Source organism: Falco punctatus (genome assembly GCF_963210335.1).
Source record: "Falco punctatus genome assembly, chromosome: 6".
In the NCBI taxonomy this organism is placed as follows: domain Eukaryota; kingdom Metazoa; phylum Chordata; class Aves; order Falconiformes; family Falconidae; genus Falco; species Falco punctatus.
In genome coordinates, this window is record NC_137585.1 from 39,448,131 (window position 1) to 39,475,835 (window position 27,705).

General features: G+C 35.0%; 1 protein-coding gene across 14 annotated transcripts in view; it reads right to left on the reverse strand.

The window, feature by feature from the left end:
* PPFIA2 (PTPRF interacting protein alpha 2) overlaps positions 1-27,705 on the reverse strand; it is a 356,002-nt gene that overhangs the window by 73,619 nt on the left and 254,678 nt on the right. For all 14 annotated transcript variants that reach the window (XM_080393253.1, XM_080393250.1, XM_080393245.1 and 11 more), the window contains one exon: positions 11,723-11,839. In XM_080393253.1, the coding sequence (XP_080249379.1) occupies positions 11,723-11,839 (117 nt within the window). The remainder of the gene's footprint in view (positions 1-11,722; positions 11,840-27,705) is intronic.

Below are 27,705 nucleotides of genomic sequence, written 5' to 3' on the forward strand. Positions count from 1 at the left end.
CTGTGGCAGTAAGAGTGCAGGCAATTCAAGTGATGCCCTTGTGCATAAGCATTTCCATGCCTGAGGACTAAGTTAAGCTCCGTCTAACCATAAGGTAACTTTGAATAATTGACAGTAATCTTAAAATTCAGATGTCCAGTCTTTTAGAATTCATAGAACAAAGTGGTATTTTTATGTTATAAGGACTGGGTTCTAGTTCTTTTTTTTGTGTGTGTGGTTTGTCTTTTTTTAAACCTAGAAGTATGTGCCTTATGCCTACTCTTTACAAAGGCACTCCCTAAATTCTTTTTTAAAGGAGTACTGGCAAGTTCATTGCACAATAAATCCCTAGTGTCAAAATTGAGGTCCTCACCACGTTCTCAAGTCAGTATAATGTCATTGTGGTTTTCGAGAGTTCATTCTGAACAAATTTCTCTCAGGATCTACTAATGTTCAAAGCAACTGTCTGTGTAAGTTTGGCTGGCTACCTTTGGCAAATAGCATAGCCCAGAAGACTGCTAGCACCGTGTTATACTAGAGTTATGTCAGAATCAAGTTATCTTTAAAAACATGAATACCTTTGTTAAAAACATCCTTTTGATTATACATATTTTTTTCTTGACATGCAACAGAAAATCTAATATTAAAATGGCTTTTCAAAGTTCTGCATATAGTAAGTTCATTTACTAAATATGTGATGGTTTATTTGTCCATATAAATATTGTAAATACATTTAATCAAAGAACACAAGTTTATGCAGGTTCTCTCTGAACCTTACAACATGCCTAATCAGGGCATTTTTTTTTTTTTTTTTTTGCCAGTATGAAGTTGTACAGGAAAGCAATGATCTAAAGCATACATAAAAAATAAAGCAATGGATACAAGCTAAGTTACAGCAAGGAGTTGTTTTCAGAAAAATCGAAATATTTAGAAAAGGCTATAAAAATTAGACAGAATTGTTTCCAAATAAAAGAATGTCATTGCTGCAGAAGCTATTGGAGACGGGAACATACTGTTACCTACCTCCAGATATGACATATCCTCATATCTGCCATAAGCCTGTGACCCTAACGCTCATGGTGACTGAACTTCAAGATACCCCTTTTTCACTCCCTGTTATTCTAGAATGGCATCTCAAGCTACAGAAACATCACTGACTCACTTCATTTTGTGAGACTTCTCCCTTCATCTTCTACTAAGGCAGATGCCAGCTGTTGCTTTATAAAATATGGTTGCATTTGTTTAGTTGCTCTGACTTTTGCTCAGACAACTGCCTATGTGGCAGCTGAGATATGAAAGCTTTCCTGTACTTCATATGCATTATACAGAATTTCAGTGATATAAATCACTTTGGAAATATAACAGGATCAGTAGTAGTGCCAGTTTTCAAACCTAAGTTATGTTTAGACTCTCTTTAAAGCCAGATAATTCCTACAAATAATACACATATAAAAAATTGAACATGAGGAAGAGTAGGAAATAAATGCCACATAAAGTTCAAAAGAGAGTGTTGTTTGTTTGTTTTAAAGCTTTTAAAACAGTTTGGCAGACAAATTGGCAAATTTTGTCCCAAATCCCAGGGAAAAAATTTATTTTTAGCTCTGTAGTGGTGGAGATGTTCCTTCTGACTTAGAAAAGCTGGCCATGAAGGCTAGATCATCAAGGGAAAGACAGAAATACTGTATATTTCTCAGGTCAAATAAACTTGTCTGAATATCATATTACAGAAACACTAAAAGGAAAGTAAAATAATCACCAAAGGAAGCTAAATTATACATGTCACTTGACTCTATGAGAGTAAGAATAAATGTAATGCTGCAAAAAGTAATGGTTGCTGATGTTGTTTGAGATGTAAAAAATAAATGAACAATTTACCAAGAGATGCTTTTTACTACAGTTTATAATCCTACTCCTATTCCTTCCAAATGCCCCATGCCAAAGTTTTAAGAGAAATTAGATGATATTAACAAGTACATAGCTATGCAATAGCCCAATCACAAGTGACAACTAAACAAGCAAAAGCAGTATGATCATCATTCATATAATCAGCACAGAAAACACAGTTTGAAAAGCTATGCCAAATATAATACCATTACACCTAAGCTGTCACAGTCATGTCCAAGTGGCTGGTTGCCTCATTATGTTTGATGGCTATGCTACTTCTCTAGGTTGTTCTACATCTTTTGTTCTGTGTCAGGCAACGATCTCATAATCATTAGAGGTTTCCTCTTAATTTACTCTGATTTTTCTTCAAACTCTAAGCAACTATCAAAGCCAATGTTCTCTCTCCACTGAAATATTTCTTCCCCATCCCAATACTGATATAAAAAGAACTACCTTCTCCAGCACTTTTCTCTCCAAATCTCCTCACTTTCTTGCTTTTTCTACCAAGCCATCAAAGGACTCCACCTTATATTACTACTTTAAAGATCTGGCGTAAGTTTGCTTCCTGATCAGCCTTCAGCTCTTACTCTTCCTTCCAATGCCTGTAATCACCTGTCACACTTTAGTTATTTTGCAGAATGGGAGGGGGGGGCAAGGTTTACTTGATGGGTGGACATTTTTCCTCTTGTTGCTGGTGTCTTCCAGAATACCTGACTATTTTTCTTTTACACTATTAGAAGAATTTCTGAGATCTTGCACAGGAGAGAGAAATCAGGTACTGCTTCTTTATTATAAGGGCTAGTTAGCTGCCCAAACCAAATTATACAAGCAAATCCCACCCCCATTTGCCTTGACTAACTCCTTTTTCTTAGAAGTCTTACCAGCCTGCTATTAAAAATGAGTGGCCTGGTGACTCCTCGCAGTAAATCATCCAGCAAAGGTCAGTCAGCCAATGCTGTCAGCTAGCACAGTGCCTGAAGTGTAAAATTCCCCTGGGGAGGTAACAAGGCTTTTAAAGCAGTGTTTTAACAGCTTGATATGTAGAAGTATATGGGGTTTCTATTAGGTAAAAAGGAAGTCTGTATGACTGAAAGATGAATTTATATGAAACAGACAAAGAGCTGAAACAAAGAGTTGATTTATTGAAAAATTAAGAGATCTGACTGAGGAATCTATTGATTTATCCTGTAAGTAACATACAAGTAATACAGCTCTTCAATGATAAAATCCCTGTGCTACAGTGTTGAGGACTAAGTATTCATAGTCATGCAGACATATGAGACTATTAAGCAGAACTGTACTTACAAAATATTTGCCGAGTCTTTCAAAAAGAATACTGCATATTCTCCTAGGCTTATTCCTTAGATTCATGAAGACCTCTAATCCCAGCTGAAGCCTTTATCCATATTTCCTCTCACTCTGAAAACTCCTCACCTCCCTGGGTGGGTCAAGCCATCAATCTTCATTAAGTGCCCCTCAGCACATGCTTCTTTAATTAGCTTTATCAATATTAACCCAGAAAGAGACGATTAGGAAGCCAGAAAGATACCTGCACTGCCTGGAAACTGACCCATCATCTGGTTATCAAATGTGTTTTGTGTCTGAAGTGTGTTATTTCTCTAATTCAGAATGTGAATGCATTGGGGCAAGGATCGTGTCTCCCACTGTTTCTTATACATCATGCATTCTGACTGCACTCAGTAAATAGCAAAATAAACCCCCCCTTACAGCAAATTCTCTCTAAGCTACAAACACCCCTTTGATGGCTGGTGTTCAATCCTTGCTAAGTTCTCTTTGAAACTGGTGCTTCTGATGAGGGCCCCATATGTCCTGCCTTCGCTCCTTTCTCTGCCATTCCACTATGCTGTCAGTCAAAAGATTCTTTTTAATCTATTAATCCAAAACAAAGGAGCACATGGGTTACACATTCATAAGTAAAAATTGAAATGGAAGGTTTTCTTCTGCATTTTTCTACTAACCATACAAAATTATCAGAAAATCCCAAAATAGTCAAGTCCAAAACTGGAACAGGTTCTGATGATTGCTCTGAAGGAGACCTGTTACTTTTTATTATATTATTTAATTTTAATTGTATTTGATTTGCACTCTGAACATTTTAGGCCATGGTGTTTGCTTTGGCGAAACACTTTTTACTCTTGCAGGATACAACGTCTATAACTGTTGTGACTGATTTAACAGATTTTAGTAAACTACTGGCATTTGATTTAATTATTGGAATATGTTAGTGTTATAAGTAAGAAGAAAAAATGTGACTCTTAAATAAGCCGAAGGTGACTTCCTGAGATATACTATAAAGCAAAACACCCCCAGCTGTTTAATACATATAAAAAGTCATTATATACAGCTCCAAGTTCCTCATAAAACACAGCATTAATTTAGGAAAGCAAGCTGTTTATTGCACCAGAACTATAAGACTGTTTTACCTATCCTGGTATATATATATGTTTCCATGTGCCTAAAATATTCTGGTTTATTATTCTGAGGGGAAGTGAACAACTATGCTGGTATAACTGCCCTTACTGTAGTAGAACCAGTGTGGTATACTTGTTAGAAAAAGTAGGTAAAACCACAAAACTAGTTAACAAGTTTTAATGGTACATTTATGGATCTTGGAACAAGGAAGAGTTCCCTTATTAGCAGGGTATAGGTATCACAGGGACATGATAGATTAAAAAAAAAAAAACACCAACAAACCAAAACCAAAACAAAAGGGCACCAAATAGGGACAAACAAGCTTTGTATTTTACTACTGTTTACAAGTTGCGGTTACAAATGTCAGCAATAAAGTTTAAAATAGAAACAGTGCACTTCCAAGGAGAAACATTCTGATATAGCCTACTTAAATGCTCAGCTTTCATGCCTTTGGTGTAACAGAAATCCATGCAGAATTGGATTTGTCAAGCAGGAACGATCCTATGCTTACAAAACAATTTTGAGGATAAAAGTAGTCATTCCCCAGGCCAATTAATCTCTAGTAAAGCTCCACTAACTTCAGAAGAATTATAGCAATGATTTCTTATATGTTTGAAATAAAAGATGTGGCATGGAACTCATGGAGGAAAATTCTCCAATACAGGCCAGAAACAGACAATGAATTTTGAGTGTCAAAGAAAGAGATCATTATAAGCGAAGAGAATACTTTAATGGTGGACATTTAAGGTATACAAACATCAGAAGATCTAATGTTTTCCAAAGAAACTTCAATCCTTCCCAATTTGCATATCAGCATTTTTAAAAACATTCTGTCTGCCAATTAAAAAATCAAATTTCCATTGTTTTTGTGGAAGATGAAATAATTACAAGTATGAAATAATGCCTTTATTTGAAAACAAACTATTTGTTCACAGCATCTTATTTTGGGGAGTCCAGCAAGCACCACTTTAAAGGCACACAGTTTATAGCCAGAAATGAGAGCATACTGGGCTTCCTATCAGCAACTGAGACTCATTCCTATTTCTTGCTCCAATTACACATGGTAAATGGTGCATGAGATTCAGCCACAGGTTCAGGCATCCCTATGTGTCTTTAAATATGCTAGTTACTATTTAGTATGGAAAATCTTATATTTGGAGTATCTTGACAAATTATCCTTCAAACATTGTGGAAAAGTATTTCCTTCCTGACCATGATCATTGATTGGATACAGATGAAAATGATTGCTACTTCAAAATGGCAAATAAAAGTAGAAACACTGGATTCCTCGAGTAACTCATTACTTCATACAGTTACAAGGACTTTTTTATTGCTTTTTGTTAAAAATCAGAAGGAATGATACTGACAAATTTACACAGGAAACAGCACAATGGGTTATGAGTTAGATGGATGAATAATCTGATGCTGGTGTCGGTATGTACAATTTTTTTTCTGCAAACCAAAACGTTAGTCTTTGTGTAGTCATTTGCCTGCAAAGCAAACTAACAAATGATGAAGTGAAGTTCCATAAAAATACATATGTTTTTTATACCGGTAATGTAGAATCTTCCTCTCTAGATATGTATATTTTGTTTATAATTTGAATAATAAGACTATTCAAACTGACTTCAGATAGGACAGAAAAAATGTTTCTGATATAGTTCTACGCATGAAAAAATAGTACTCTGAAAAAAACTTGTACAGGAATAATCCGAAATAATTTTTTTGAAGGATTTTCTCTAAACATGTCACAGTTTGGAACTGAGAATAAAAAGTGCTAGCATAACTGGATCACTGGTATGCCATAATTTCTTTATTTCCTTTTTCCTTTGAATTTTTTCTTATAGATTTAAAGGGTTAATATGATTTCTTTATTTCACATCAATTACAGTGTTTTTGTAACTGTTTTACACTATTACTGTAATTGGCAATAAAAGCCAGTTCTGAAGTTTTGTATATGCTTGGATTACTCTAAATACTTACTGTTTCTCATATTTAGTACTTGTTTTTGTTTCATTAGTTTAATCATTGGTTTTTGTTTTTTTTTTTGTCTGTTTTCTCTACTTTAAAGTTTCCCTTAACCTTCATACAAGAGAATTGTCCATGTTGTGGTCAATGGGAAGGACACAGGCCTTGCTTTATCATCTCACAAAATTGCTTTTGTATTCACTCAGGGTTCTGAAGCCATTACTGAATATATTTTCCACTAAATTGGGAATTAATATATTACTGTTGGAAGCCTTGGCGCTTCACACAGAGGACAGTGCTTGTGATTACAGAATTTAAAACGATGCTCCAGCTGCCCTGTGACACAGAATCACAGAGCTGGCCACATAGCCCACCAACTCCTCAGCACTGTACCCTATCTCAATTGTAGGTTATTTCTCTTAAAAATTCTTTAAAGCTTCCCATTCTGGAAACTGCTCTCAGCAGTCTGTTCTAGTGTTTCATTGCTTTCACTAGATTTATTGATCCGTTCTCTTTGTATGTGTGTATGTGTGAAGGCACGTTTTATGTATTTGAAGATAACTGTGTCCATTAGTCTCTCCTCTAGGCTTTCAACCTACATTTTGAAAATTCTTCAGGCTATGTTCTTTAGATTTCTGATGATTGTTTTAATTGCCATCTTCTGAATTCTCAAGACAGTCCACATCCCTCTTCAAGAGTGGGACCCAAGGCTGGATAAAAGACTTCAGCTGAAGCCTTATTGGTGCCCAGGAAAGTCCAGGGATATTTCACATTTTGCAGGTTCTAGTTACGTTTAACTATCCCATCACGGCATTTGCCTTTATAGTATTGATCCATTATATTTTTATCATCTGCATTAATCTCCAGAGCCATTTCTGCGGAATTATTACAAAATTATTACAAAAAACCTGTTTACCATATCATGTAGGTTCTATGTTTCTTCATTCTAGACTTCTCAGATCTTGTATGAATTAAAATATAACCATGAGGTTTCAACAGAAAGCTCTTTCCATACCAAGGGATGAAGCTTATTTCCTACCTGAGGTTGAGATCCTACCTTTGTCACTAGCAGTCACATCACCCTAGGTTATCTTCAGTGTAGGTTCTATTTTCTGAATAAATCTGCTTATGGCTTATAAAACACTTAATCCATTTCATTTTCCCACTTTGTGATGTACAGTAGAACCTTACCTGAATGGATAGTGAGTTTTTCCTACTTAGTCTTCTACCAGATAACAATCTTTTTCTACATTGCCCCATTAACCATCTAAATTTATGATTTTTTATGAAAATTCATATACTTCCAAGCTAAGCGTTGTGGTAAAATGCATCTGTGAGCTTCCCTTTTTGGTTCTTTCTCACTAAGGTAGAAATTTACTGGTCAATGACATTCCTGCTTTTACATGAGATATAGACCGGTTTTGTCAATCAGCTCCTGAAGCATTATTCCAGAGCCAAGAAAACCAAAGGTCACTTGGCAACACCATCTGCACAGCCACATTTTCATCTCCAGGATGTATCTTTCTTTCTGAGCTACAAAGCTTATCAAGGACTGATGAGAACGCCAACCCTTCCTGACCCAAACTTCATAATCATTTTAGGATCATCATGATCATCACGCTTAGGATGAATAACCTCCTGTAGTATTAATGTTGCAATAATTTGAGGTGGCAGATGAAATTTGGTAATACTTTACTAATGCCCTGAACTCAAGTTTCTCCAGAGGTACATCAGGTGTAGTTAATAAACCCTGCTCATACTGTTAGGAGGGGCTCATCTGTTATCATTCGCTGCTGGCTGTTTCAGATGGGAAACCATCAATACTGAGAAAGGTGCACTTAAGCTACCCCTCTGCAAAATGGAAAACTCCTTCACCGTTTGTGCCACTGCAGAGCTTCACATATGCCCAGCTGCTTTAACATCTCTGCATGCATCTTTCATTTGTATCATCTTGATCTCAAAGGCTGTTTGATTCCACCTTTGCAGCTTCCCTACTTGCTTCCTAACATATTTTCCAATGAGGACTTTGTTCACTGGGAATTCTGCCTTTCGCTTGTGGTGAACTCAGGCTACTGCCTTTACAAATCAAGTGAAGGATCTGGGTGGTGGCAAGTGGTGTCTGGTGGTCACAGATCTAGGTAGGAGAATATCTGATAATAGAAATTGTTGCATATTAATTCCAACAGCAGGGTTTGGTGTTTTTTTTTTTGTTTGTTTGTTTTTTAATGTTTCAAAGCCTTTAAATATATTTTGTTTGTGCAAGTTGGCCTCTTTGCACGCTTCTGTATTTGCTAGCTTTTAAATTCTCTTGCTTAGCTGATATAGCTTAGAAGCTTTATTGTCATAGAGCAGAAACTTTAATATACCTGGTCAAGGTTTCCCTGAGAGAACATGTGTGACCTTACCTGTTTAATGACCTGGCATCCACCTGCCAATGAAAGCAACTTGAAGCATGATCTGCAGTCTGTTCCAGGCACAAAAAGCTAGACCTAAGCAGCTTTTTTTTTTTTCCATTCTGTTTTGTTTTATATGAGGATAATTCCATGCTGAAATCCCTAATACTTTCCTACAGCAGATGTCTTACAAAGTTTAGAATTTTGTAAAATCATAATTAAAAGGCATTTGCTCCCTTACAATTTTTCCTTTGGGATTTTTTTTTTTTTAAAGTAATAAATATTCATAGTTAATACTTCTCATCACTTCTATTTTACCATTATTTTCTTTTGAGATGTTTCATTTATACTTGATAATAAGTCTCCCTTTACAATTACACCCTGCCACCACTAATAAGATTTTTATTTCTTAAAGATTAACTACCTTGATTTCTCTTACTGCTAATTAAAGACAAAATACTATGTATTGAGCCATTGCTTTAGAGAAATCAGTTTATGGTATAGTAGGAAAATTTCCTTTGAGCCAAATTTTTTGTCTTATAAAATACATATAAATACATAAACTACTTTTTATAAAATGTATAAACTTTCATTTTAATATTCTTTGATTTTCAAGTTCTCGAGATTTTAAAAAAAATTCTCAATTTTCACTATTAGCTTTTTTATAATTTTGCTAACGTCAGTGTAGATAGACTAACACAACTTTGGTCATATTGTTTTAATTATTGGCATTACATTAACTTTTCAGTTCTCTGGCAATGTCTTGTTTTTCCAAGATTTTTTAAAAAAGAAAATGAGTGGTCCAGAAAAGCTCTTGGACTGTTCTTTCTATCCTTTTGATAGGAACTAGCCTAAAATTATATAACCGCTTTTTTCAGCACCTATTCTAAGCATTGAAGTAATACAAAATATTTCTGCGTTGCTCTGAAATGCAGTCAGATATTTTCTTTTTCCCAAAAGTATAGTAATCATTCAGTACTGATGCTACAAATAAACTGAAATCTATGTAGACACCTTTTTCCTAAATACACGAGAAGGTATTCCAGGTTCAGAATGGATGTAAAACTTTGACACACCTAAATTTCAGGGAACAGCCCAGTCTTCAAGTTTTCCATGTTAGCCATGGAAACATTTTCTTGGTAACACTTTCTGTAGGTAACTTTTACCCGAGGAGTCCTCTAATTGCCTATACCGGTTTGGGACTACTGGTTCTGGGAACCTAGGCAAGCTCTATTTTGTTGTCTGCACAGACTACCATGTCTGTATCTCCTGGGAAGTCCCAGAAGATAAGCATGATGAATGTGTTGGCTTCCTGAAGGTGCTGCTTAAGTTTTACCTATACAATTGTTGTGAATCTCAGCCACAACGTTGAAACCTAAAATGCTGGATCTACTCAGACTGACTGAAACTGAACCTTGATCTCCTGTGTTATTAGAGGGTGCAAACCATTACCTCATAGCTTTTTGTTCTCATCCCTACTGCTGAAGTTGAAGGAATATTTTCTAAATGGATGATTATAGTTTGGGCTTAAGCGGAATTATATTATCAAGTGGGGTCTTGTCTTCAAAAAAAAAAAAGGAGCTGATGGTAGGCACTGAGGTAATAGTAGAAAGGTAAAGAGCAGCTAGTGCGGAGGATGTGAATTAGAGTGTACTGGCTGATCTGGTGTTAATATAGCCTCCTGTTAAGTCCCTATACAATATGCTTCCATTACTATAAGGAGCAAAAATTACTAGGCACAAGCCTTTAATTCAGCTTAACAAGACCCACTTAAATTGTTTTGATTAGATGTTTTCTGGACATAATATTCTAGAAAAACTTCATATGAAATGATAAGAATGTGTTACTTTGGCTTTTATTCATATTTCATTAATATTTAAATATACAGATCTCTTAAAGGACAGAGGATCTCATTTCCACTTAATTCTGCTAATAAGTAATGGTCCAAATGGCTCAAATCAGAAGACATAACTTGCAAAGAAAGTGCAAAAAATAGAGATACTCAGCTAAGCAGCGTGGTTGTATTTAAAAGCACAAGTGAGCGGGATGCTCACTGTTTTAACAAAATTTCACAGATGTGTCAAAGAGTAAGATTTTGCTAGGAAGAGGAAAGTAGCTAAACAGTATTTGTTTACTGTAGGTTTCTCAACCACATAGGTTACTCAAAGAAAAATAGACACATAAAATAAACAGCAAAACACGTAAAATTAATGCTTGCAGTGCAAGCGTGCCCTTGTAAATTGGATTGCATATAAAATAAATAAATAATGATGAGTGTTGTTTTTTACAAGTATGATTTATGTCACTGTTCATCACATGCCATTAGACAAAAATGCACAATTAAAGATCTAAGCAGCAGCTCTTCTCATTTCAGCTGTCTGCCAAATGTTATGTTATGCTTGCATTTTAAATTAATGATAGTGAAGCAAAGGGGGAAGACATGCAACTTGTTTTTTTATCAATCTGCAAACTTAAGGCTTAGAAAAAAACCTCGTTTCTATATAACATATTCTCCAACATTTTTCTCTTTCAGCCTTAAGTGGCAAATACTTAGCCTAAATTCTATATACCTATTTCTTATTGAAAGGGTGCTAAGTAAGTGAAATATTCTTCACTGTTCACTATATCAACATGGACATGAATTTGGAGAGTATCTATAGGTAGCACAGAGGAAAATGACTTTCTCTAGTTTTTAGGTCTCTGTCATTCCCTTATGGACTATTTTGGCAGCAATGTTTGCATATATACCCTTTCACATATACACTTTGCTCTTCTCTGCGTGACATACGGAGCATTACTCAGTAGGATATAGTGTCCTTAATTATAGCATTACATGAAAAATTTGTTATAAGCTGTGGGTCTAACTCAATACCCTATCAAAGAGCAAGGACATGTCAATTTGCATATTTTTTTTCCATTTAAACAAACTCATTGTTTGATACTGGTTTCAGTAGGCAGACAACATTCTAAAGATACATTCCATGAAATATTCTCATCACAAAAATCTAACACCTGATTATTTCTCATATTGATTGTTTGATCCAATGAAAACCAATATTTTATACCTTTTCATGAACCTTTTGCCCTGGCTCCATTCCTTCAATATGCTCTGATTCAGCAGGCCCTTCACCAGCTGCCATTTTCCTTTGAATGTGTGCATTTTGTTCACGCAAAGCTACAATCTGCAAAAGAAAGAAAATAAGTGGTCAAAACACACAAGAAACTGAAAAAATTACTGAGCAGACAATTTGTTAAATCTCTTAACACTTCCATCCTATATTGGCCATTTGTAGCATTTGCAAAATTATGTCTGCACATGCAGAGAGGTTTAAAACCCAAACAGGTTAATAATGACTAAAGGCTGTTAAGGACAGAAATGTACCAATAAATGAGAGGATAGTCAACACTATCTTGTTTTATCTTTTTATCCTTATTTTGTGCTAGGGTACCTTTTTTTCTTAACTTGAAAGATGAAAGAGCTGTTAGGCATTGATTTTGTAACACTACAAGAACAGGACTCATTCTTTCATACAGAACGCAATGGATGCCAAACTGTCATTATAGGGAAACAGCGCCAAAGGGCTATGAAGCAAAACCAAGTGATGTAAAATGAAGTGCTAGCTTTCTGCCAACTTCCCATCTGATATTAGGTGCAATATTCGTTTTAAGTGTTTTTTGTTAAGAAAAACATATACGTAAAAGTCCTCTACTGAGGTATCCATTGACTATTTTAGTGCATATACAAGTAGGGTTTATTGTATTAAAACAATTATTGTATTTATTGGTAGTGCCATTAAAAACCCCATGCAGCTACTGGAAAATAAGCTGCTTTCTCTGACTTTGTAGCTTCCTCCCAGTCAATACACAGGATGGAACGATTCAGGTCCTGTTTTTACATGGTATACTATTAGAAGCTGGAAGATCTGTCTAACATAAAACTTATTTTGATGAATTGCACAGTTAGATCTCTCTGCAGTGTTCTGCTTTCATGAGCACATATAATAAATGATTTATTGAATGGGTAATGTTGTGTATTAAACACAGTAAAACACTGATAGGGTATATAGATGGCACTTTTGGAAAGCTGGTGTAAATTTAAAGGCTTCTGTCACTGTAATGTGTTGGCATAAATCCTGAGTCAGAAACACCCTAAAACACTGTCCTGTCCTACAATACAAAAGAGTGGGGATGGAGGCAAGATTTAAGGTACTACATACAACCTGGTAAGCATGTACAGCAGCCAAGATTTTGTGGGACGTTAAATTTTAATTTACATTAAAAATATATTTACTTTGATCTGAATAATTTAGTTTGAAAATAATAATAATAAAAAAACTTCTTCAAATGTGTTTTTTAACTTATGTTTAAATTCTGACTGCAAAGACCATTTGAATCAGCTCTGACTAGCATTATAGAATTTAGGAGCGGACCATTTTAAACAACTTTTCCTTAATATAAATATTGAAAACTGTTGTGATATGAGTCAGGCTGATTCACTGCTCACTAAACTCCAAGTTACAGCCCTTGTAGAATTTGTGTGACTCCCACTGATTTCAGTGCCAAGACCAAGGCTTAAGGGCAACATTTCACCCAAAGCAATTATAGGAAAACATAAAAGAGTGGGAATTAAAACTGAGACAATCTGTGTCTTTTGGAGTTGTACAAATACACTGTGCTTTAAAGCATTTTGCTTAAACAAGACAATTGGGTCTGTCTTAAATAACAGAAAAAAAGCTCCTTATAACCTCATTAGTACTGACTCCCTTTGTACACAGTAATCAGTAATTTAATAGTTTTTCTGAATACTTTCACTGATTTATTTTTTTTCATGGTCCAAATGGTTCTCATATCTAAAATACAGAAAATATGGTTCCCACCAAGCAAAAGTAGCCATCAATTAGTGCTAAGTGTGACTTTCAGGCAGATTAAGTGATATACTACAATGTGTATATTATAAAATCATGATTTATGGAGAGTAATTATACATCACGTGAAACAAACCTAATATCACAGGATATGTTAACTGGCAGCCAATAGATCTGAATTTTCATATGATAATCTTTCATTGATCCATTAAAACACAGACTTCACTATGCCTTTGTTTTGAATGATCAAATCTAATACAAATCCTTAATCATCCTTTAGGTCAGTAAGAATATTGTATAAACGCTACTGCAAGTATTTATCATTTCATCACATATTCCACAACAGTTTATTTCTTCTTAGCCTCTGCTGGTTTTTAGATACCTTAGGATTACCACTGTCTTAATTAATTAAATTATTCCTTCAAAGTCAAAGGCAACGAAAAGAACACAATATTGTGTATCATTATTTTTGATTATTCACTTGATTTTTTTAATGTTTTTGAGCAATTTCCTTGCCAAAAATCCATCATTGTTAAAGCTTATTGTTTCAATGGTTTTATTATGGTAATGAATACAGAGTGACTATATAAAGCAACAACATGGAGTTTGAAGTCTGGCACATCTTACAAGTTTCAGCACTAGGGTAATCATCAGATAACAGATCAAAGTTGTGAAGAACCACACAGCTAAATTGCTTTCATACTTGTTCTCTCTTTTTGATTTAAAGAATAAATTAAGGTGGAATTAATGCTCCTAAGGAAGCATAGGAACTCTCCTGTGTCTTACAAATAAACACAATTTTTTACTTTTCAGTTTGCTGAAGCAAAAGATTTTTAATTGCTACCATACTCTTGTTTATTACTTATTTCTTATTTAACTTGAACTTTCAATAATTTGTAAATTATTTGTAAATATGCTAATTTAATCACTGAACAATTTGTGTAACTTTCCACATAGGTAGCCAAAACACAGCTGAATGGAGGATAATGATGAAATAGGTGAACATGAAGACACAGACAACTCTAATTTTTTTCCTGTGTAGCCTCTGAATCTTCTTAAAGTCTAATGATCATTACAACACCAGACAGTGATAATATCACAAGTAAGAAACCAATTGTTCAACTTAGATAAAACTCAGTATTACTACTTCTGAGAGATGCTTAGTTTTTATACTGATGTTTTTATGTTTGTGATATCCAACTTAACATTACTACAAAACATGTTTACAGACAGCTTTCCAAGTACCTACATACTATTTAACCCTCTAAGGTTAAATTCTTAATGATTTTCATGCCAAGTTCTCTTTTGAAAAAGTAAAAGGTAATATTCTTGAGGATGGAGTCATATCTGTTATAAACGAAACAAAGCAAAATCCAAAAAGTTAAAAGATTAATAGAAAATAAATGTGGACAAATACCATTGTATTTACCACTATTGTACCCCAAACTGGACATTCAACCTAAACATTCAAGTCCAAATAAAACCTGCTAAAACATTATCAAACATACCACATATTTTTTTTCCTTATCAGCTTGTGATTGTGGACCTCAAATGATAGATTCCTTTCCTAAATTGCTGGCACAGATATTATTTTCCTATTTAGCACGCTTGCCAACATTTGACCTGGACCACAGGAACACATTTCAATGTGACTCTAATCTAAGATGAGTGCAAAATTGCAGACATTCTAGTCTCTCCATAGTTAAGTCGAAAGATAGCTTCCTGTTGCAAGTCTAAATTGGGCTCCGGGCTAATTTTGCCAAACAGTGAGCTGAACTGAAAAGTTGGTTTTGATTGAGAAAAATGAAACAATGGTTGTGAATTTAAGAAGATTAAAATGTAGACTGTTACTTTTCTAGTTTAACCTATCTAACTTTTGTGGCTTAATCCCATGAAAATATCCTATAACCGAAAGAAACATTCCCTTAGCTTGTTCTCCTCTCATAGACATGTTAATCTTCAACATTCTTCTCACTTTTGTAGTCAGTTTTTATGACTGACAAGGGACAATTTTATAACTTTGAAACTTCAAAGTACTTCCATCAATTTACAATCTGTCTTGAAGATTTCAAATGCCCATAGAAACAAATGGCACAATTGCTAAAGCTCCACTCTGTCATAGTCATTCTGAACATATACACAACTTTTACCTTTTTGTCTCAATGTTAAAATATTTTCAACTTTCCTAAAGTCCAGCTTTTTGGACTGCAGTTTTGGGAAACATTCCTCCTATATTATCCATAAAATTCCCTTCAAAATCTTAGCCTAATTTATGTCCATTATCTATAGACATCACTGAATCATACGGTTTTTTATGAAGTTAGTATTCAAAAATTCAGATTCAAAATTAGAACTGGTCTTCATTTTCATACATGACCAAATCTATATCTCACATCTATACACATGGAAAAAAAAAATAGTCTGAATTCAGCTATTAAGGGACTAGTCATTTAAAACAGTGAAATACAGCATAGAACACAATATCAATACATAAGCCAGAGCTGATCTGAAAAGGTACATGATGTTATAGAACTATATCCATTACCCATGCTGGTGAAAAGGGCAATGTAGTAAGCCAATAATTTCATAACCAATACAGATTACGTAAGACTATAAATCAGTAAGCAATAGCATAAATTCCATCTATTTAGCAAGGGAAACAGTCTGATTACTATCCACAGTAGGACAGTAAGACATACAAATGAAAGAAAGAAAAGATTCACATTGCAATTGCAAAACCTACAATCTAATGAAGGATAACCCAAAGGGAAAGGAAAAATCAGTACACAAAAAATGACCACATTTGAACTAGGCTCATGGGCCAAAATAAAAGTAAACTGGAACACATAAACTATACATGCATGAAGATGCAATGGATTTACTCACAGTGAAAAGTCTCTCACAAGATACAAAATGAAGCAGGAGAAGCATTTCCTCTACATGTTTACTTTGGGTATTTTACAAAATAATCAATTTAAAAGTGTTTGAGAGGTGTGAGATCCAAATCCATTTCTAAGCATACAAATTGTAAATGACAGGGTACCTCTCCTAATGAAACTTAACCAGTTCTCTGCTTCCAATTGTTTGAGTGGCCATTCATTACCTCTTTATGGTTTCAGGTAATTAACTTTGCTATGAATATTTTATGTAGTTACCTATAACAGCAATGAAAATGAACTACCAATTTATTACACTTTTTTAATTAACAGTTGCCTATTATAGATACATTTTTTAATCACACACTTATTGGTCTTTATAGTCTAATGTCATTCAAAAATCTGTCTTACCTTTACAGAACTTTGGTCTTGTCTCTTTCCTACTGTACAGATATCTTGAGCGTCAATTTGTTAGATATTCTAGACCAGTAATTGTCTCACTGCCAGACTCTCTCAAAGCGTAAGCATTCTCCAACACCTTATGGTTTTGTTCAGAGATGTATAAGGCTTTGGCTTCTTTTTGCCCTGTGTTTTAGTGTTCTAGGCTTTTTGTGAGCATGTACTAAAAGACAAATGACTGCTATTTTTCAACCAGATGTGTAAGAACAAATGTGAATTAATTTCTTATTTTCTTGGTCAAATTACTTTAAACCAAGTAAGAAAGCAGCACATAACCTACAAAACACCAAGAAATTTGTTAGATATGATTTAGATATAAATATGTAAGAAAATATTTCCTTGTTCAAATATCAAGTTAAAATCCCTCCAGACTGGTAGAAAGGAACTAAATGCATTTCTTTTTCTGTTAGGGATCATGGTGATAGTTGGTCCATAAGTAGCACTGACAACTGCAGGAAGGAAGAATGATCACTGTTGACAGGAAGAATGATTTTGTAGTTGAAAGCTCAGGGGGTCTCAGAATTTGGAAGTCTTAGATGATTTCTGGTGGTGTTAGCTGGTAAGATTAGGGGTGAATCAGAGAATATTGGCTAGTTAGGGACCAGGCAAAATAACTTCCTTGACACTAGGCTTTCTCTGTAGGTGTCTGGACATCCTCAGGGAGAAGCTGTAGTTACTATCAATGTATGTAATATACTGTAAATTACAAAGATGGTATACTGGGTACTTTTCCTATCCATAGCAATTTCCTTTGCTTGAAATCTTGTTCTCTGGGGCTGTGTTCCCAGTGCTGTTGTTCTGTAAAAAGTGAGCACTCCGTACCTGACCCCAGCGCAGAGCATGGTTACTTAGAGCAAAAATACTGTTTCAACCTTTAGCGCCCTGTATCACTTGGTCCCTTAAGGCTGAATTACAATAACTGAGCTGAAAATCTTGACCTTTTCAGGCTGGTACAGAGTTGGCACTGAAAAGCCAAAATGTTGACCGCTTAGTTTAAAGTGGTTATCTGATTCCTTCTATAAATGTTGGAGAGATACATGTTGGAGAGAGAAACGTCACCAGGGGATCTTTAATGTGTGACAAAGGCGGAACGAACGACATACATATATTTTCTCCCGAGTGAAGGGAAAACAGTCAATTATCTTAAACTAAGAGGCTCCCATCATAATAGCTACATTTAAGCAAAATAAATACCATCAAACACTGAAGAAATTCCAGAAATAACTCTATGAAGTAAAAAGCATGCCTGTAATATGGTACTATACACTAACCTGGTCCTGCCCACTTGTCAGAGACAGTGGGGAAAACTGTTCCAGTTACTTTATGGATGCATACTTCCCTTCTCACAGTGTGTATGTATGGAATACTGTACGCAGTATGGTACAGAGAAAAAAAAATAGTTAGATGTTTTCAAAAGTATATGGCCTCTCTGTAGGCTAAATGAAATCCTATTCTAATTTTTAAACTAGCTGCATAATCAATTTCTCTACTGACTTTAACATTTTTGCTATTTAAATTGTATTTAAAACCATCTACCAGTAAAGGATTTAAATGTAATTACTATAACCATCTCGATTTAATTTTGTTCTCTATTGAATAAATGATTACAGTATGTAGACATATAAAGATATGTAATTTAATTAATAAACATATAAGGCCAAATGTTCACAGAGGTTTCTTTTTGTTTCTTTCTAATATTTAAGAGTAATCTTTTTTACTTCAATTTTTCAACTTCAAATTATTTAATGTATTTCAATAGTTTTGGAACAAGTTAAATACAATCTTCTGCTATTAACAGAGGCTCTAAACACACATATATAATGTTAGACAGTCTCCTAAAACCAGTAAGAACTTGGTTCACTTCAAAAATATATGGCATTAAAGGGGAACAATTATTTTAAGCTTCTGAACTTGCCATACCTGAAACCACTGAGCTTGTTTCTTTGATCTTCCAAGACTGAAACAAACCTGTCCTAGGCAATTAAGCTCACTGATAAAAATGTTTTACTTTGCTAAAGCTGACAGATCTAGAAGGCTTTTTTTGTAATCTCCTCTTACCGGGAAGGTGTTTCTTTTCACATGGACAGTATGCTAAAACAAACCTCTAGTGACTATACTGTGTCAACTTTCCATCCAGCTCTTATTTATGTAAGTCTTTCAGAGAACAGTGAAATTGCCTACTTGGATGTCCTCCTACAGTATTCTATCATAAGTGTCTATATTTAAACAGTGTTAAATATCAGATTTCAGTCTACTGAGAACATAATTCAGACTTCTGGTCCACCTTCTGACTTTGCTTTGATTTTGACAGGGATAGTTTGTGTTAAGCTTTAATCAATGTCTATAATTTTATACCATAAATATTAAGTGTGGCATGGGAAATAAAGGATGCTTAGAGACTGACTGCCTCAATGGAAATTTAAATCCTGAGTCATAAACACAAATACCATCTTTTACATTTCTAATTTGTGTTATTTTGTATTATCAGGATCTTGTATAAACAATGTACTATATTTCATTCTCTGGTGCTGGAAAAACACAGCTTGGGATGCACACTTGCAAAACTTCCCATGAAAACCAAATTGATCTTTTTTCGAATCTGAATAAGAAACAGGTTTATAAGAGGAGATATTTTTCATGAGGGGAAGGACATTTTAACCAAATTAAGATAATTATGTGAGATTTTATGTGCTCCTCAGGGTAGGTTTAGAAAGAATGCATCTTATTCAGTGGGACTCACCTGGATGCCTGCTGTAAACTGTAAAAACAAGACTTACATAAAAAATGTAGCTATGTCAAATTCTTAATTTTAATTGTATTTCTCCATGAGTTAAAAGGGATCTTTTAATAATCTTGTTCAAAATATACTTTCAATATTCAATTAGAATCCCACTGGACAATTTAAGCTATTGCTGCAACTTTAATGACTCTGTCAGCTGGGTTGTGACAGATTTAGCTGCAGTACTTTTGTGCCTCCATCCTCTGAGTCTATCAGCAGGATATCAGAAGCACCATGAGCAAGTCCCCAGGAGTTGCTGGTCATGAGTTTCCACTTATACACAGTTTCATATGGGAAGCAACACAAGGAAATGTGGTACCTGAGGTAAAGAAACCCATTCTCTGTTATAGGGGTAGGGGATGTTATACAAATACAGAGAAAAATCTACTGGGGATTTGAAATTTCTTAGCAGATTCTTCCATTCTACAAAGTTAATGCAATTCACAAACCAAAGGAAAAAAGACTGTCCCAGCGGTGTCAGTCTTTCTATCCCCCACTTTCCAGCTTATGCCCTTTCTTGTTCCACTGCTCTGTAATCACTTGCAGCCTCACAATTGCCAAAATATAGCAATTCCAGCATAGCATAGTATAGGCTTACCTGCATATGTTTTGACACATATTCACATTACTGAATGAATCACTGATAAGTTTGCACAACAGACCACTCAGGAAATCATGCACAAGATGACTGTATAGGTGTTATAATGTGATGGTTTAGAAGCAAACTGGTATAAAAGGATTTGAATGTGAGTCTGTTTTTACAGTATAGTGGCTAGTTTTCTGAATGAGCAATTAAATTTTGCCTGAAAGCAGATACATTATTATGATTTTTATTTTTTTCTGGCAAGAAAATTAGCCATTTATAAGCTTTAAACATATTCCAGTTGAACACTTCTATTTTCAATTATGCTTAAAATATTCATGGTAAAGAACTAGGCAAAACCCCTACATTCATACGTATGAGTATTGCACATGTCCCTGCATATTTGTTTATGTTGTATTATGTGCTCTGGAATGAGATAGGAAACCAGACAGGAGTAGCAAAATCATGACATAGAACCTTTTGGCACAATAAATCATATTGCGCATGAAAGAAACCACTTCTAAGTTGCATCATGCTGTCACATCTTGTAGGATCCCAGAGGAAGCCTTGCATGTGCCAAGTTACACAGTCTTCTAGCAAATAGCATGGAAATGGATGCAACCACAGGCCATGCAGGGCAGCCGTTGGATCACAAGCTCTTGCAGTAAAAAGCAGAGGCACCAACCAAGTGCTAGCTGCTCTGAAGAGGCACACTTGGAGCACTACAAAGGATCACAGGATCAGCAGCTTGACTGCACTGCAACAAGATCTATTTGAAATTCAGTACGTTAATGAGTGCACTGCCCTAGGTGGTTTTGGCAGATATCATCCTGAAAACTGCCATGTAAATTCTCACAAGACTTACTTTTCCGGATAAAAACTTCTATACTAATCAACATGACCAAACCCACTCTGTTTAGTCATCCACTAATGACAACTTTCTTAGCCTGTCATAAAGATCAACCATGTTTCAATTATTTCCAGCAATCGATGGGATTGAGTCACAAATTCTGGTTGGCTTCATTTTCTACATTGATCAATAGAAGAGCCCAAGTAGGGAGCTTCCCTCATCTTTGAATAACAGTGATGAAACATGTACTAGTGAGATGGTCTAGTCATTAGACCACCAAAGTGTTCCTGGAAACTTGGGGGAGAGGTGGTATGTGTGGCTCAACCACCTTCTGGACAATCTTTCCTAGGCAACAGTAGCTGAAAGTCTAAGATTCACAACCCTGCCTAATAATGTAATTTCCTTCTTATCTACTAAAGTATCTGACTTTGGTAGATAGGATAAAGAAGGGTTTAAATCAAGAAACAGATTTTCCTTGTTTTTTCTCCAACAGAATTTTTGACCTATCCATGTACAAAACTAAATTAATAAATATATATGAAAAAGTGTGGTGTTGGCTTGCGGTGAGGGGATCTTTCTTGCCAGAGTGGTAGGTGAAATCTCAGTATATTTCAGCATCATGATCAAATGAACTATTTAGAATTGATGACTGGCTATATACATAGCATTTGAGAGAGTAAATGCAAGATGCCCTTCAGGCTATCATAAATGCACCTTCTGACTTCATAAACCAAACTTCTCATAGATCTATACAGAGTCGTTTAAAAAAACAGATAAAAATGAATCTCCCTGAAGATGGCTTTAGTGCTGAAATGCTTTAGTTTTTCCATTCAGCAATGCAGATTCTGAGCTTTGCAACCAGTTACATTTAAAAGTGCAAGTATGGATTTGAGAGTTTATTTTCAAAACAGATAGGAGTTAAACCAACTATGGACCACACAGCATTGTAATCAAAATTAGCCAGACTTTGATAGAAAAAAAAAAAAAAAGAAAGAAAGAAAGAAAAAAGAAAAAAGAAAAAAAGCCTTTTCAGATTGCAAAAATAACTTTGCAAGGTAGGAAACGAAACCTCCAGCACTAACAATGTACTTAGGGCTCACTTTGATGGAAGAAAACGATACACAAGCTTTGTGTTTTTTTAAACTCAGCACCTTCTCTCCCATTCAACTACTTAAAACAAAAAGAATTAGACAAATTTGCAAGTAGAGCTTTTATAGTACTCTGAAAATTCACTTGTAGACTACATGTTCACATCTGACTGACAATATCAGCTAGGTTTATTTTATATTTGCCTGGTATATTTGCCAGTGTATTTCATTGTTATTTAAGTAGTGAGCTTTCCAGAAACTTTATACAATTGAGCCCTTTAAAATGTGTCCTGACATATCAAGAAAAATACTACTTTATCAATGGAAAAAACCTGTAGTAGTTATAAGCAATATATATTTTCAACATTTTTATATAATAAATTCTTCTCTTCCTTTTTGAGATTGTTGAACTTTTATTAATATTACTGTTTAGCTTTCTATGCATATTCATAGCAATCTATGGAGTAATACTCATTACAGTGAAATCATCTTCGTGAGGGAGTCTCTCTACCCCTTGGAGATTAGGCAGTAGTAAGCCTAATGAAAACAGATCTTGTACATTTCTGCTGTATGGGGTTTAAATGCTGTATGCTGTACGGAGTAAAAAATGGAGAAATTGAAATAGAACCTCTATATTCTTACTCCTGAAGGGCCGGGAAGTATTGTCTTATCATTACTAGAAAACCAGCATTTGATAGCGAGCTTGCAAGAGAACGTACACTCAGACTTACAGCAATGCTTTTAAAGTTGGTCAGAGGAGCGTTGTAAAAGATAGTTAACTTAAAAGTTGGAGGGACTTTATTTTGTGGTAAAAGGAGGAGGTAGTACACTGAGCTCCAGCCCCCAGTTACAGTTCTTCTATGGTTTAAGTAAGCCTTTATCTTCTATGCTTCAAATTTTGTCAGAGCAAGCTAAAACATCTAGCTTCTGCAGCTTAGGTATGTCTTGATTATTTTTTTCTTATAACACTGATGCAGGTACTGCTCTCTGTGACCCTGCTTATATGGCAGCTAGCACTTCCAGGCTGCTTTCATGTCACTGAAGTGCAAATAACGAATGCATGCAAAGATGACTGGAGATGCTCTGAATCTGTGGCAGCTTCATAACTTTAACTGGAAAACGTGAACATACTAACCACGTGTGATCCTTTACTGTGGGTGCTTTATGCTCATGGTAACTATGGACAGGTTCTGGCTATTAATGATTTATTGACACGAAGGGTCACTTCTGTTCATTACAAGGGTTATGTGGTCCAGGGGTAGCTGACAGTTGTGGCACACAGCTGGCTGCATGAGGGGACTGCTTGCAGGACCTTCTGATGTCCATTTACACCATCACTGAGACCTGACTCCTTCTGCCTGGATTGCCTGGATCAACAGTCATTTTTATACTTTAAATGTAATAATACACTAACACTTTAGGATTTATTAGTCTCCTTCATGATGAATTCTGAACCAAATTGTTACTGTGTAAATAACTGTCTTGTGCTATTGCATGTAGTCGAGCACATATACCATTTATTTCTGTGGTGTACTGGCAACACTTTGAAAACAAAACAGGAGTCACTTAAAGCCACTGTGTAGTTGCTATTATGAAAAACAATATCTGTCAAGATTTTTCACAGAAGATTACCAGGTACGTTTCAATACTTTTTCTTCAGAAACCCTTATCTAACTAAATAAAAATGTACTACTTCTAATTTGTCACAAAAATTTTATGAAATAGGATACACTGAAAGAAATTTTACAGAGACTCGCACAATGGAAAAATAATAACAAATATCAATTACATGGTTGTATTATAATGCGTATTTGACACCTGCTGACTAATTTCTCTTGGTGTTTTTTTTTTTCTAAGCAAGCTCAACAAAATGGTAGCAAAATTATTCTTTCATTATTACTCTCACAAAGACACTAGTAATGTACCCAAACCAGGATACAAAAGCCATGGAATTCATTGGTAGTACAGGGTGGTCAGAGCTGAGGATGGATTTGTCAGAAGCATTATGATCTTTGTTTTCAACAACACAGGAGTTATTGAAATATATATACATAGTGTGCGTATATATATATATATGATATATGTGATAGTATAGGTATTTTATTTATATAATTATATATACCTTGTGTATACGATTATATATGTTTATATATGTTTACTCATACAAACATATTTTTAGTATCCAAGCCACTGACCATAAATAAAATCATGTGCCTCTAGGGCTTTATGCAGTTGCTTTTAGTACATAAGCATTTAATTGAAAACTACCCATGCTTAAGGTATGTAATTTGGTTTCAGGAATCCTGCTCAGGTTAAAACGAAGTATTTAGCTATTTGCACTGAAAATCCATTTTCCTCTTCTGATTACATGAATATATTTCCCTCCAATAAAAACAGTCTTCCTACAATGAAATTTTGGACTCTGTATATTGTCACCTAGAGACTGTGATTGTTTAGATTTATTTTGACTGGACACATCTGTTATGAAAACAACACAATTCTGCATATGTAGTCAGTTTTTATTAAATTTTCCTATACAGCATATCTGTATTAAAATCACCACCTGTGATACTGATTGTACAAAACATGAAAATACAATGGATAGATAGGATACGTGTGAAAATTCAGACAGGAAAGGAACTTCACCCCAGAACTACAATTAAAGGATATCAAAGCCCTGATCTGTATGCACAAACTGAAGAAATCCCAATTTAAATCTAACCCCAGTATGTTGAAATGAAAGCACAGTAGAGTGAATTAAAGTACATATTTCAAATATTAAACCAAATGTACCCATTTAATTTTAGTCAACATCTTCATACTTTTCAATGACATTCTTAGAGGGAGTAATTTTTTTCCTACAGATTTCTCCAGTGAAAATCAAGGATGTGGTCCTCACTGATACAATTTTATATAGATTTTTAATGATAATAAACATTCTTAATATGTGGAACTTCTAAATAATGTTTTAATTCTAGGACTACTGCAGAAAAGAATCTAACATGATAGCCATTTTCTAATGCAAAGGAATTAGACATACGGTTTCTTTTTTATCTTCTTATTTTGTAACCATAGATTCTACACAATTAAAGATGTCCAAACTACACTCTCTAGGAGCAATGTCAAACAAGCTGATCATTTCTTATGACCAAATCAAGTAAAACAAGCTTTCTACAGCTCCTCTTGGAACAATTCCATCTATACATCGGTACTGCCTATTAATATGAATTAAGATATTTAATATTTCCCAATGCTGACATTGTCCAAACAAGATCCCAAAGTAAGAATATCTAATTTTGTCCCTTTTTAGGTATTGGGAACTTGTTTGCACTAAATTAAAAAGAAACCTGATTGCAAAAATCTTCTGATATGGTTACTTAGGAAAGCATTTACCAAGATACATGTATCCTTCGCATATCCCCAGCACAGTCTCTGTTCCTCACAAATATTTTATCACTAAGGTGTTTTATAAGCATTAGCAGACCAGTAGCAAAATGGCAATAATTTTCTTCATAGTCTGTCAGTAACAGATGTGGAAACAATTTGTCATGCTTGCAGACCTTGGTCTGCCTATTGCTCTGCCTATTGAGAATGGAGGGCCAATACAGACCTCTGGGTGGCAAATTACTCAATTCACATTATTGCTGGCTGCTCACAGACATTAGTTTTTACTGTCTTGCTAGTGAACTACATTATGAATTTGCAGAATAGTCTTAGAGCTGCATGTGCACTGTTGGGTTCAGGTGATCTAATAAGAAAACACGATAAATTTTATGGTTCATATGATAAGGGGAGTATTGATTAATAAATATGAAACTATTGAAGTTTAATGTTGATTTTATTAATAAGCTAATGTCATTAATTTAAATCTTTTATTTAAATGCAGAATGTAAGACCTAGTCATACATTCAAAGGATTATTATGGAGAGTAATAGGCGTAAACCATAATATGATCTTGTTATACTATATAAAATCTGGTTTGGGAGTTACTGAATGTAAATGTTCTTAACAAATCATGTCATATTTAACAAATATACACAAAATTGCATAATCATTCCAAAGAAGCACATTAAACAAATGTTAAAACAATACATCATTCCAGCAGATTAAGAACAAAGCATAATGGGTATGTGGTTTGCATTTTCATCAAGACGGATGTGCAAGATTGTTAACGATAAAGAATCAACAAGACTGATTCTTGCAGTGAAATTACCTTGATCCACATGAACATCTTGTTTGACAAATGACAAATAACCTTGAAGCTGATACAGACAGAAAGATAATCCACTATGTTCTTAAAGCTGAATTTATACCTCCGGTGCAGGATAAAATGGCATACATTTCAAAGTTCATGAATCCCACAATAACAGATCAAAGAGAAGTGATGTATTCTTTCTGATGTCTCATGAAAGGCACTCTGTGCATACCCTGAGCCAACTAAACAGTAGACATTAAAATTTTCACTGATATCCTTTGTACAATTAATAGTGAGCTCTACAATGCAAATCAGCTAGGCATACCTTTAATTATATGTTATGTTCTTTACTTTAGCAAGTTGGTGTGTTTAGAATAAGGCTTTTGTTAACATAACCTTATGAAACCAAGGCCGTTGAGAGTTGTATTCCATTGATTTGCTAAGCCTCCTAAATAGGCTGCCAGATATGACATTAAATCCAATCTAAAATTATCCCAGTGTCTAATCTCATGCTGACTATGAACAATCCCTAAAATAACCATATACAAATACCCTTCCAGTTTCATTAATCCCCTGGAGTTTTCAGGTGTGTAGGCAAATGATTGCGAAGTATAGTCAGCCACACATCTGGCTCCTGCCATCCCTGTGTTCTCTCAGCTTCGATTTCCTCAGCTGCTATCCCATCTCTTCTTTCTCCCTTTTTCCTGCTTTGGGTGAGGAATATGTGATAAATAAGAAATTCATGGAACCTGTGCTAGAAACTCAACACTTTCCTGTTCTCTAGTTCTCTAGAATAAAATAGAGAAGATATCAGAAGATCCGTTTATCACTCCCTGAGGTATGTTCTTCAGATTCACAGCTGTGTCATATATTGATCTGTTTGTTTGCTGTTGCACAGAAATATCAGGCATGTTCTGTGATCCCTATTTATTGCTGAATATAGAACATGGTAGAGACCCCCAAAATATTGCCAATAACTCCACCTCAGGAGATCCAGAAAATGGAAACTCTCCATACATGCTGATTAATTGCAGAGCAGTTGTGTTATGTAAAGAGCCCTTAACACTATGTCCTAGAATTATTTGGACTCAGGACCTCATGGACAGAACTGTCATTCCTTCCCTGCCTGCAGCCCCAGCCTTTCCTCCATTAAAAAACTAGGCACAGAGCTGGGGGGAGGACAGGCTCAGCATTTAGCTCCCAAGCCCAGAGTTATGATGCAGTGAGCACACCAGCATTCATGCAGTGTAGTGGGGCTGATGCGGTATACCAGGACAATTATGTGGCAGACTGTGCACCTGAGTAGATGCTACTACAGCCATCAGCTGTCAAAAATGAAGTTATGCAATTTAG